This window comes from Artibeus jamaicensis, unplaced genomic scaffold, assembly GCF_021234435.1.
Source record: "Artibeus jamaicensis isolate MK-2021 breed Jamaican fruit bat unplaced genomic scaffold, CSHL_Jam_final contig_1998, whole genome shotgun sequence".
In the NCBI taxonomy this organism is placed as follows: Eukaryota; Metazoa; Chordata; class Mammalia; order Chiroptera; family Phyllostomidae; genus Artibeus; species Artibeus jamaicensis.
Window position 1 is genome coordinate 95624 of NW_026521407.1, and position 12638 is coordinate 108261.

Below are 12638 nucleotides of genomic sequence, written 5' to 3' on the forward strand. Positions count from 1 at the left end.
TAGAAACCAAACCCAGAAAAAGGGAGACTTTGAGTAACCATATGAATCCGTTTATCTCGCAAGACCAGAAAAATAGGAGATTAGGTAAAAAAGCCAAGCCCAAACTAAGGCATCTTGAGACAAGTAGCTTCATGTGAGGGCAGTGAGACTGTGGGAGGAATTTTCAACATCGCCTTCTGGAAGTTGGAGCTCTCTGGAAATGTGATCGCTCGAAAAAACCAAGAATGCAACTTGAATGTATTCACAGTCTGCAGCGTCACATTCTCCTGACCACCCCACTCCCCTGGGAGTGCCTAAGAAACTCAGTGAGTCTCTAAGACATCACGGCAGCGTGGGAGCATCTGCAACGTGAACACAGGACACTCCAAAAATGAAAGAAATCCCATGACCATAAAGTGTCCTCCAGATCTCCACACGGACCTGCTTCTTTTCCTGGGTCGCCCCTTCCCATTCTCCTGACTCCAGTCCTTGCCATCCTTCAAATGCACCGGCGTGTGTGGAAACTGAGGCACACACGCACAGCTCACAGCGCAAATCTGGGTCCTGCTGGCGTGCTCAGGTAGTAAGTATAACTTAAAAGGGTCTACTTGGTCATTTTTAATGCATAAAAATAGTAAGACCCAAAGATGTTTTATTCTGTGCAAATATCCATGAATCTATCGATTAAAATTGATCATTTTCAAGTAAAAGTAAGTAGTATATGTTTTCAGATCTGAATACATAAAGTACTAAAATGAAGACTTTATAGCTCTTTAAGTACCAACTGGATACTTTCGGGTCCTGTATTAGTTACAGAATAAAAGAATTTAAGGCAATCCAGTAGCTAAGATATTGCCAACTAAAGTTTTGTCCTTCAGAGCATGCTCTATTTCCTTCTCTTCAATCTTCAAAGACACCTGGAAAGAGGGGGGAAAAGCATTTTACAGTGGAGAACTCCCATAAGCAAAGTTTTTATTACATGAAAAATCTGCCACATTGAGCTTTTCTCCCAAGGGGCAAGCAAGTTCAAGACTGCTTCTCAATGGTCTACCAAAAAAACAGTCATTATGCAGCCCCATCCTCACAGATCTTAAACTCTGCCTGACAAAAAACAAACTTTGTCTAATGGAGGTCAGTTTAAATTCTTTAACAAAAAATAAGCTCTCCAGCCCTGACTGGTGTGGCTCAGTGGATTGAGTGCCAGCCTGCAAACCAAAGGTCGCCAGTTCAATTCCCAGTCCAGGTACATGTCTGGGTTGCAGGCTGGCCCCCCAGCTGGGGACGTGTGAGAGGCAACCAATGAATGTATCCCTTGCACATCAATGTTATTACTCTCCTTCTTTCTCCCTCTCTTCCCTTCTCTAGAAAATAAATAAATAAAATCTTAAATAAAATAAGCTCTCCAAACGGGACAGTTAAAAGCAGTTGGTTGTACCTTTGTGAATCGAGTTTCCTTGTTTTTCTTTAATTCTAAAATGCACCTGGCCTCCAAGAGCTCCGAAAGGGACAAACACTCCGACTGGTCCACAGCTGCCACCTGCTGTTTGCGACAGACGTTACTATAGGCTTCATACAACTGGAAGGAAACAAGGAAAAACGAATGTTGCTTATACATCATATCTCTTATAACCTTATAATCCTTAAAAAAAATGTGAGTCTGGGTTTGCAAAAACTCTCCCTCTGTTCAATAAAATTCTTGAACAGGCATTCTGTAGATACTGCAAAATACATCTTTTGGAAAACATCTCCACCTATGGCTAGTGTGGCTCAGTGGACTGAGCACCAGCCTGCAGACCAAAGGGTCCCCGGTTCAATTCCCGGTCAGGGCATATGCCTGGGTTGCTGGCCAGGTACCCAGTTGGGGGCGTGTGGGAGGCAACCAATTAATGTTTCTATCCCCCATTGATGTTTCTCTTCCTTTCTCCCTCCTTTCTCCTCTATCTCTAAAACACACACACACACACACACACACACACAAACTGCCAAGTAGATTCCCATCTCTCTCCCAGCTCCATCTGCTGACATGCCCAACTCACCTTCCCCAGAGTGACCTCTTTGCTTTTCAACTGCCGGGTCAGGAGCAGCAAAGAGCAGACCAAGATCTTCTGCTGAACAGGGAAGGAATCTTGTGCTCCCTCCTGGATCAAAGCCATTCTGTTTCCATCAACTTCTGAAATGACTTGGGATATGTGACTAAGACTGACCCGCTTGGGAACCGGTGACTCAGAGGACAATTTACCTGTAAAATAAATAAATCAGGCCTAATTAGATTTTTAAAAATTCTGTGTATTGGGACAGACGATACTAAGTTTTAGATGAAGAAAACGCAAGTGCGGTCATGCACTTGGCAAAGCGGAGGTCCCCGCTCTGCAGCTGGGAAGGAAAGAATGACGGGCAGCACTGTTCCCAGGAAGGGCCCAGAACTGCGTGGGATAACTCGGAGGGGAGGGCCGTCCCTGTTCTGGGCAGAATGGTGAGCCATTTCTCCCTGTGGAGCACAACTTCCGAGACAAAAATCCACGTCATGAATGAATAAGGGCCAGGGAACTACCGTATCCTGCCTTGAAAGTGGCTAATTCCAAAGGTGCAGAACAGAACCGTGAAACAAAGGCGACAAAGATGCCCAGTAAGTGAAAAAGGAAGAAAAAAGTTGGAGAAACCACCCAATACGTTGAACCAAATGAGTGGCTAGGACAGCCTCTGCAGATGACCTCTGATGTTTGGGTCACCGGCTCACACTGATCTGAAGCAGGGCAACGCTGGGGACGACGTCACTGGGTATCTCCGCAGATAGTGCCACCGCCGAGGCGGAGGCTGGGAGACGGCCAACCAGCTGCAGGGGACTATGGCCTCATTGTCCGGATGACGGGCCAACTGGGGGAGTGGAGGGACTCACTCTGCAACATCCTTTGCCTAAAGTTACTTCCTGAGATCACGTGCAGTTGTCACTTGCTTCTATTTTATTGCAGCAAACAGGACGCTGCCGGGGACTAACAGTGGGAGCAAAACTGGAGATCGCAGATCAAGTAGCAGAATCTTAAGGTCGAAAGGAACCCAGAGGCCTATTCTTGCTCCCACCCCCATGGCTGAGTCCCCTCTGAAACTGCCCTAACAAGTGGTCATCTAAGTAACAACTTTCATCTGAGTGTCTTCGGTGCTGGGAGCCTGCCATGTGTCAGAAAGGCCCAGCTCGTGCTACTTATTAGAAAGTGTCTTCATATACAAGGTGGGGCAGAAGTAGGTTTACAGTTTATTTTTGTATTATTATTATTTTTGTATTTTTAAAGAGATTTTATTTATTTTTAGAGAGAGGGGAAGGGAGGGAGAAAGAGGGAGAGAGACATCAATGTGTGGTTGCCTCTCACGTGTCCCCTGCCGGGGACCTGGCCTGCAACCCAGGCATGTGCCCTGCCAGAAAATCGAACCGGTGACCCTTTGGTTGGCAGGCCCGCACTCAGTCCACTGAGCCACACAGCAAGGGGCTATTCTTGTATTATCCTTTATTAATTACGATATTATTTTCTACACCAACAAATGTAAAGCTACTTTTGCTCCACTCTGTATATAGTTCAAATCAGTCTCCCCATAGCTTTCTAGAGCCATGAAAAGCTAATCGCAGCTCTGGCCAGTGTGGCTCAGTTGGTTGGGTGTTATCCTGAAAACTGAAAGGTCAAGGGCTCGATTCCCAGTCAGGGCACATGCCTGGGTAGCAGGTTCTGTGCCCAGCCAGGGCACATGCAAGAGGCTACCGATGAATGTTTCTCTCCTTCTCTTTCTCCCTTTCTTCCCCTCTCTAGAATCAATAAAAGAAAAAAAAAAAAAAAGCTGATCACATATAGCAGAAGTCAGAAGACAGGAATAATCTAATAATTTATACCAGGAACTTATAACCTCTTTTAGCTACATGTGTACACCGGTGGTGCACACAGGGTCACTGATACACCCATGATAAGTATTACTTGGTAGTGGGGAAAAGGGAAGACTCTGAAAAGCGGAGTAGAAACCAGCATCTAGTCTATGCACTGGCATGTATCACCTACCTACCATCATCTGAAGCACTAAGTTTGGCTACTTCTGAAGTATTTTTATTAACTTTCTCTTAACAAGGTAACGAAAAATAGAAAGTATTCTCTGTGGAACCACAGTGCTAGAAACAATTTTAAAAGTTTCCAACCAGTGCAGGAGCGAAGGAAGAAACAATCAAATCTGACCGTTCCTGTTGCTAGAGATTAACACTGGACATTCAACACGGAGGAGGTACGTAGTTCATGGCCATTTCATGACTGCCATAGCTACAAGAACAAGGCTGAGGGAAGGAACATGAATCTTTGCAACTTTGTAACAGCCTGCCGTTCACTGCGGCCACATCACCTCTACGTCTCCACCCTCCTAGACTGGTTTAAAGGCTTGAGATACTCCACATTGAACTCAGTTCTTTTGAGTTCTTTCACGGTCTGCCTGTCATTGACCGGGTTGAGAACTGAACTGCATACGACCGAAGCACTCAGAGAGAAGCTGATCAGACCTTATTGTTTACAGTTTTCATTCCTAGAGCTTGGAAAGAAAACTTACTCTGCCCCCACCATTTATGTAACACCCGGGGGGGAACACATTTCCAGTAACGCACCGACTACAGTACTGGCAGGCACAATGGAAATAAAGCCGACAAAAGAGACCACAGACACACACACAAAAAATGGATTTAACTATGTTCATTACACCTTTCTAGCTCTTTCCTCAGAAGAGTTAAGCTTCTATTACAAAGGAAGACAGGAAGGAGATAAACTACTTACATTCAGACAGTGGTTTGAGGATAGTCTGGCTTTTGACATCCGACTCTACAATTTCAATAGCTCTCCTGTGAAAAATATTTCTAAAATTAATTTAGGCTGAGCCAAACCAAACACCGTACCAAACTTAAAAACCTGCATATTAACAAAAAACATGTTTTATCATTTTAAACCCCCCAGACAAAACTGGGTTATGCCTCAGCTAAAGGAGACATAGTGGCCTTGAACTAACCCACAGACCAGGGAACCTGAGCACTTCGGCACTACCAAGTTCCCTCCTGCGGGTGCCCTGCAGGTCAGCACACTGAATGAGTAGCCACTGTCTGGATGAGGGGAAACGTCTGGAGTAGGTGAGAGAATGTGAGAGAGTGTGGGCAGCTGACAAGACGCAGCCACCCCAGACCCGAAAGGGGAGTCCTCAGGCACAGATGCACGGCACACGCGTGGGCTACACCATGCCAGCCTGTGTGACCGTGGCTCATAGCTGCAGTCTCTACCCAAGGGGGGCGTCCGCTGACCAGGGGAAACTTTCACACCCAGTACCATGGCATCTAGTGACAGGAAGAGTGCACTCTCCCACCGTTCTCTCCAAACTACTCTGCCCACAGGAAGCTGTAAGCCTGTCCTGGACCTACTGCATGGCAGTAGGGGGAGGGAGGACCAGCAGGCCAGCACAGCGAGTATCATCTTAATGGACCCAGTGTCCCTACTGGGAAGGAAGGAATTTCATCAGTCAGCACAGAGGCTTTCCCCAGCAGGAGGGAAGGGGGATGGGAAGGGAGAGGGGTCTGGAGCATGGCTGTGGGGACCACCAACCGAAGGAAGGGGTGCTCACAAAAACCAAAGGGAGGAAAAAAATGTCTAAAGGCAAAGATGGTTCAGGTCCATAAATAAACCTGCTTGAGATCAGCTAATGGAAAAGTAAACTGAAGTCTTTTTTAATACAAATGTAATTAACCAATCTATAATCACCACAGGGAGTGCCAGCAACATCTCATTTGTTCCTCCCTCTGTAGGTAATGGACTGGTAATGTTTCAGACATTAACACGGTGGAAAAGCAGAACTCCCCACTGAGAAACAAGTCCTCTTTTCTGAACATAAAAAGTGGCAGAATAGAGCCTCTTAAGCCACATTCAGTTGAGTTACAGGAGACAATTAAAGAGCATTTCTTTTTTTTAATAAAAGCAGCCAACAGGGCCATAACTCACCTACAAACATCCAGTGCTTTGCGAACGTCTCCCGAAAGAGCAGAGACTTTGCGGGCACAGAACTGAATGGCGGCACTGTCCAGAATCTGCTCTCTACACACCTTTGGACAAGACACAGAAGGTGAAGGTCTGAACTGGAAGATTCCCCCTCTCTTTAATTTAGATCCCGAGGTAAATATTTTCACACTTAAATCTAAAACTTGATTGGCCACCCATTAGGGTCTAAGAAATGCCCTTTCTGCTCCTAAGTAAATGGAGATTACACACTTAAGTACTTTTCAGGAATGTAGTAGAGATTCATATATGGGGGAAGAAAAGCAAATTAGCAAATCTAAATGAAAACCTATTTAGTTATCTTCAGCCCTGGGTGGCATAGCTCAGTGGAATGAGCGCGGGCCCGCAAACCAAACAACCGCGGTTTGATTCCCAGTCAGGGCACACGCCTGGGTTGCAGGCCAGTTCCCAGCAGGGGACACACGAGAGGCAACCATACACTGATATTTCTCTCTCTCTCTCCTTCCCTTCCCCTCTAAAGATAAATAAATAAAATCTTTAAAAAAAAACACCCACCTATATAGTCATTTTCAAAAGAGGTTTTTCATAGGACCTATTTTGAAAGGCCTTATTAAAGAAGCATTTGAGTGATTCCTCTCTCATTTTTATTTCCACACTCAGGCACCCAATAAATGGAGCCATGGGGTAAAAATTTTTATAAAAATGTTCTCATGATGGCCCACAGGAACTCCAGGCTTACTAATGCCAACAAAACAAAATATTTCAGAGCTATTGTCACGTTTCCCCAGCACAGGGGATCCCAGGAACACACGGATTGGCACAATGGCTGTTGCTCACCTGATGAAGTCGATCTTGTAAGATAGTAGCTATCTGGTTTTTGGTGTAAGGAGGGAAGTTCAACAGCCGTGGCTGACATTTTTCCCTAGCCTGAAGCCTTGGCAGAATTCTGTCTGTGAGATCCAAGGTATTAGCAATACCTGAGGAGGAGACAAGGAACGGTAACCATCACTGGTCAACTCATCCTAAAAGAAAGAAAATAAACCACCCGGAACCAGAATAAAATTTCCAGGTATAACCCAGAATTCCAATGGTTGCTTCCCACTGGTTGCTCCCCCCTTGCCCACCCAACACTCATTAGGTGAGACATAGTCATCACAGAGTGCTCTTTTAAGTTACAATTATTCACTGATGAGCAAAATCAGATACTCCAAAGATCAACTGTCTCTGAAATGCCGTTATTATTTCATTTCTAATCCAACTTAAAACTGATTTTCTTTTTTTAATAATTAAACATGAGTTGGAATTCTTTTTTTTTAATTGAAGATTTTATGTATTTATTCTTAGAGAAAGGGGAGGGGAGGGAGAAAGAAAGGGAGACAAACATCAGTGTGTGGTTGCCTTGCATGCACACCCTATTGGGGACCTGGCCCGCGACCTAGGCATGTGCCCTGACTAGAAATAGAACCGGTGACTCTTTGGTTCACAGGTCGGCACTCAATCTACTGAGCCACACCAGCCAGGGCTTAAAACTGATTTTCCTTAGATTAAAATTACTATTATTTTACTGCTACTTTCTTATTTTGGTAAGAAAGCAGCATGCTGGTTTAAAATAAATAGGTGATGCCCTGGCTGGTGTAGCTCAGTGGATTGAGCACGGGCCTATAAAGCAAAGGGTCGCCGGTTTGATTCCCAGCCAGGGCACATACCTGGGTCGCAGGCCAAGTCCCCAGTAGGGGACACATGAGAGGCAGCCACACATTGATGTTTCTCTCCCACTCTTTCTCCTTCCCTTCCCCCCTCTCTAAATAAATAAATAAAATAAATAGGTGACAAATTGGCTAAAGAGATTAAAAAAGAGTTCTTGTCCTGGCTGGGTAGCTCAGTTGGTTAGAATATCAACCCCATTTGCCAAGGTTGCAGATTCGCTCTCCAGTCAGGGCACATACAAGAACCAACCAATGAAAGCATAAATAAGTGGAACAACAAATTGATGTTTCTCTCTCTCTCTCTTTCATTTCTTTGAATCAATACATAAAAGAAAATAAATTTAAAGATTTTATTTATTTATTTTTACAGAGTGGGGAAGGGAAGGAGACAGAGAGGGAGAGAAATGTCATCGTGTGAGAAATAGTTGCCTCTCACACGTCTGGAGCTGGGGACCTGGCCCGAAACCCAGGCATGTGCCCTGACTGGGAACTGAACCAGTGACCTTTCAGTTCACAGGCCGGCGCTCAATCAATTAAGCCACACCAGCCAGGGCAAGAAATTAAAAAAAAAAAAAAAAAAAAGGAATTCTTTAGAATAACCACGTAACAGTAAGAGTTGAGCACTAACCAATCAGCACCAGTCGGGAATCGTTCAGCCAGGGCCATTCGAACAGTGTGTATAACACATCCTGCCCTCTGCTGTCCAGCTGATCCACCTCGTCCAACACCAACACGCTACATAGAAAGAGAAACAATTAGTATCCACGTTCACCTTCTTAACTCTCCAATCTGTTTGGTCTGGGATGACTCGAGGTCCTACAGCGAGACCAGTTTAAAGATCATAATTTGTCCTATCTTCAGTCACTGTTACAAATGATCCCCCCTCCACCATCACAAAAAAGTAGCATTTAGGTTTTTCGAGAAATTCCTTTAAAAACAGTTTTCCAATTTAAAATTAGAAGGTATCATTTTCCTTTCCCCGTTCCCTTTAAGCTTATGTAACTACCTCTCATAGAGCAAATACAGGAAAACTTCTTTTATGAGCAAACCGATGAAGAGATTAAAATGGGAGTTTGAGGGTAACAGATCTTGAAGACTTCCACAGACCAGTACTTACACCATGGGGCCCTTCTCTGCAGTCAGATGGTTTTCCAGTTTCCTCATCACGTCCTTCCCAGCTGGCCTGGATGCTCCTTCCGGGCAAATTTCCTGAGCAATAGCTAGGAATACAGCCTGGGCACTCCTCAAGGACATGCAATTCAGCATGATAGTTTTAAAACCTTTCAGTTCTTCCTAGAAAAATGCAAACATAGAAGAGTTATTTTGGCCACAGATAAAGATTTGATGGAACCTGAAGTGTCTTTGAGGAGTTAACAGTATACAAGACTTTCATTTAGAAAGACTTAGACAATGAAACTTAAAACATCTTTCTGGGAGAAAACTGCACCTAAGACCGCCACTGTTTCTTAACCCTTAATAATGGTCATTTTGGCAAGAGCATCATAATTCAGATTCTCAAAGTACCTTGAGGTCTTGCAGAATTCGGCTTAAGCAGGCAGTTTTTCCAGTTCCAGGAGCACCAGAAAGATAAAGACTCCCAGCCTTCCGCCCACAGATGTGTTCCCTCAGGAAATTCCTGATGACATCCATCTCCTTTTCCCTGGCAGGCAGCCGATCAGGGACAGCTGTATTCAGGACCAGCTTTGCCTGCTGGTAGCAAGTGCCTGTGCCAGACACGAAAGGACAATTAGACACAACAGAGGTGACTGAGAAGACCCAACGGGTTTCGTTTGGAGTTAACGGCCTTGTTTACAAGGTTGCATTAACAACTGCTGTGTAAGAACAAACCTTCTTGCTTGAACAGCCTCATGCATGTAGATTCTTTCTCCACTGGCCATCTCTGCTCAGAATTTGTTGTGATGTCTTGACCTTTAGGGACCGAGGAGCACTTTTTGTTTTGGTGAACTCTGGCTCGTTCTCTTTTGCTAGAAGACTTACCCGTCAGCTGATTGTCAAATACCAATCTGCGTCCCTTAGGTGTGTGTGAGCGTGGGGGGCCATTCTCCTTCTTGCCCAGCTTTGGCGGAGAACACGGCGGTAAATGGGGAGTGTTGCACTGGTTGTCATCACCTGACGCATGTTAAAACCAAAACATGGTCATTCGTGGCAGTGGTCAGTAAAAGGCTTTGTAAAAAAATCTCAGCCTCCCCCAGAAACAGGTGAATTTCCACCGCAAAGCCACCACAATAAAATGCCTCTCATTTTAGAAGCAAGTACTGGCCACCAGAGGGCACCACTGAATCTTACTACCATCTGGGAGAAAGCCACTGGGTTTTAGTGGGATCAAGGTCAAAGATGGTTCCAAAACAGGGTTTCTCAACCGAGTGCAGTGTTTTGCAGCATCCCTGGCCTTTTTCCGCTATGCCACTGGAGCCCTCTCAGTTGTAACAACCAAAAATGTCTCCAAACACTGCCCAATCACCCTGCGTTAAAAACAAATTATATAACACAGGAAGGGATTACCGACTACCGATTTAAAACAAGAATGTCACCTGTGTCTTTAAGTTCACCACTATTAAGGCAAATTTCAAAATAATATACAGTACAGCTCAATGAGAGGTCATTTAAAATACTGACAGAACGAAGTTCAGTTAAGGAACTGAAGATCAGACCTACTCAACATTCCAGAAAGTGATTTTAACTCTGAAGTTCAGTGAGAACTTAGCAACCATCCTGAAAATAACCAAGGTGAATACAGTGAGTGGTCTTAACAGAACTTAGTTGCTTCAAATGCATCTTATTGTTGAATAAAGAGAGGTCAAGGGCTACCAGTCAAAATACTAATATTGTACAATGGATAACTTACCCAGACGTTTTCTGGGGCTGAGAGGTTGACTCTTTAAACCAGGAGAACGGGGTATGGCCTGGACGCTTGTCAGTTCTAGTTTGGTGTCATGAGAGTTCTTAGCTTTGTCCAATGTTCGGGACAGCTTCTTTTTTGGAAAACTGATTGTAGCCTGGGACTGGGATCGGGTTTGAGGCATGACGGCAACACAGCTGGACACGAAAGAGAGAACAGGACCTGAAGGAAAAGTAGCTACTAACATGGAATTTATACCGACGACCGACACCTATTTCATAAGCAAATTATGTTATAACAGTATTTCAGCATTCATTCAGTTCTACTTCCCATCCAAATCTACGCAGTAATGGTGAAAACTGTCTATCAACTACGTTTAAGAATCTGTTGTAGGCCCTGGCTGGCGTAGCTCAGTGGATTGAGCGTGGGCCTGCGAACCAGAGTATCGCGGTTCGATTCCCAGTCAGGGCACATGCCTGGGTTGCAGGCCAGTTCCCCGCAGGGGACAAATAAGAGGCAACCGTACATTGATATTTCTCTCCCACTTTCTCCTTCCCTTCCCCTTTCTCAAAAAATAAATAAAATGTTAAAAAAAAAGAAGCTGTTGTAAATATTTATTTTGGGTACTGCTTCATCTAAGTTTTACAGCTACCTTCGAGGAGTTAATGTGATTAAAATGATCTTCAAAGTGAGAAAACTGAGAGGCACAGAGGCCAAAGTTCCAGCAAACCAGGCACTCTGTCTCCAAGTTCTTTCTCACTTGAGCGATGCAGTTAAGTTTATCTTGAGTGATTTCTAACTACTTCTAAATTCAGTCACCCCAGGTTCGGGTATAGCTTTGTCACCAGCTTCGCCCAGCAACCTCCCACGTTTACAGCCCCCATCCCCCCAGACCTCACTCTACACAACTCTCAACCCCTCGCCGGAACAGCTCGTCCTACAACATTCAGCTCCTTCACGTAAGCGCAGCCGCCAGACCACTCCAAGGACGCACGTTTCCCTTCCCCTACCGGACCGGATCTCCCGATAGCTGAGCTCTCCTCCACTCACTTCACCTCGGGCGTCCTCGGTACCTGCGGGTCTTGCTACCCAATTCCGCTACTTCCCTTGACCCCAGACCTCCCGGTGCAATCCCATCCTAGCCACGCCACAAGGCCGCGTCGCCTCACGACCGGATCCTTCTCACCTCTCTCGCACAAGGCTTCAGGTATTATCTCAAACAAGTTCCTGAACAAACCAACAGCAGTAAAACCCAGACGCGCTCGCGCCAAATCTGCACAGTTTTAGCTTTCCGGTCTCCCGCCAAAGCCCGGCCAGATTTCTGATTGGCTGTCGTAAGAGCGCCGCGCGTCTTGGCCAACGCCCACCTTACTCTTCTGGTCCACTCCACAGCCAGTAAGAGAGCCCCAAGTCCCTGCGCTCTCGTGAGCCACGCCCACTCTCAATTGCCCAGCTACATCCGGGTCCACTGGGGAAAGACACAGGGTAGCGGCGGAAGCGGCTCTGGGTAAGAACTGTGCGCAAAGCCTGGCGGGAGATGTAGTCTTTGCCTCATGAGACCCTTATTTCTACGCCTTTCTCTTGGAGTTGTAAAGATTTGGCTGCCCCTTCTAACTGCTGCATTTACCTATTTTCATTATCCTAATGGGAGACACTTTTACAGAGCAATTATATAATGCCTACCATTTGGGAGGTGGTTCTGGGTGTCAGGTATGATGCTAGGCATTCCTCTCTAACACTCAACCCTGCAAGCCACAAAGGAAAGGCGCAGAGGATTCATTACAGGTCACAGAATCTTGTTGAAGGTTTCCTAACACCCAAACCAATGATTTTTTGTAAAGCTCTACACAGGCATAGAGAAATACTCCACACCTTATTACAGTATCCCTTTATTTGTATTTCAAAGGGGAGAAACAAAGCCAGGCCTTTGCTTTTATTTTGTTAAAGGTAAAGAATATAGTTTGTGTACCTTCTTATCATTAATCCCATTAATCAACACTGTGGGGAATGGAATGAATTATGACTCCTTAATTTTAAAATCTTTTTTTATGGCTAAACACTAGGGTTCCAGGGCCAGAG

The 12638-nt window shown here is 45.2% G+C and overlaps 1 protein-coding gene across 2 annotated transcripts; it reads right to left on the reverse strand.

Moving 5' to 3' along the window:
* Positions 1 to 34: 34 nt before the first annotated feature.
* Positions 35 to 11855, reverse strand: CDC6 (cell division cycle 6). Of its 2 annotated transcripts, none has more exons than XM_037129808.2 (12): positions 11746 to 11855; positions 10566 to 10756; positions 9548 to 9829; positions 9224 to 9423; positions 8817 to 8992; positions 8328 to 8434; positions 6831 to 6970; positions 5979 to 6079; positions 4773 to 4837; positions 2016 to 2218; positions 1415 to 1555; positions 35 to 896 (listed from the first exon to the last, which is right to left on the reverse strand). In XM_037129808.2, exons 2-12 carry the CDS (start codon positions 10741 to 10743, stop codon positions 807 to 809), a joined length of 1683 nt encoding a protein of 560 aa, XP_036985703.2. In that variant the 5' UTR covers positions 10744 to 10756; positions 11746 to 11855; the 3' UTR covers positions 35 to 806. The 2 variants fall into 2 exon arrangements, with proteins under 2 accessions (XP_036985703.2, XP_036985705.2); XM_037129810.2 differs by lacking the exon at positions 11746 to 11855 and adding an exon at positions 11570 to 11733.
* Positions 11856 to 12638: the final 783 nt, after the last annotated feature.

Excerpts from the sequence above, each read along its gene's own strand:
- CDC6 (XM_037129808.2), bottom strand. The coding sequence starts at position 10,743 with ATGCCTCAAACCCGATCCCAGTCCCAGGCTACAATCAGTTTTCCAAAA. Across the intron at positions 6,971-8,327 it reads TTCCCGACTGGTGCTGATTG|GTATTGCTAATACCTTGGAT; the intron begins GTTAGTGCTCAA and ends TCTCCTCCTCAG. Across the intron at positions 4,838-5,978 it reads AAAGCACTGGATGTTTGTAG|GAGAGCTATTGAAATTGTAG; the intron begins GTGAGTTATGGC and ends TATTTTTCACAG.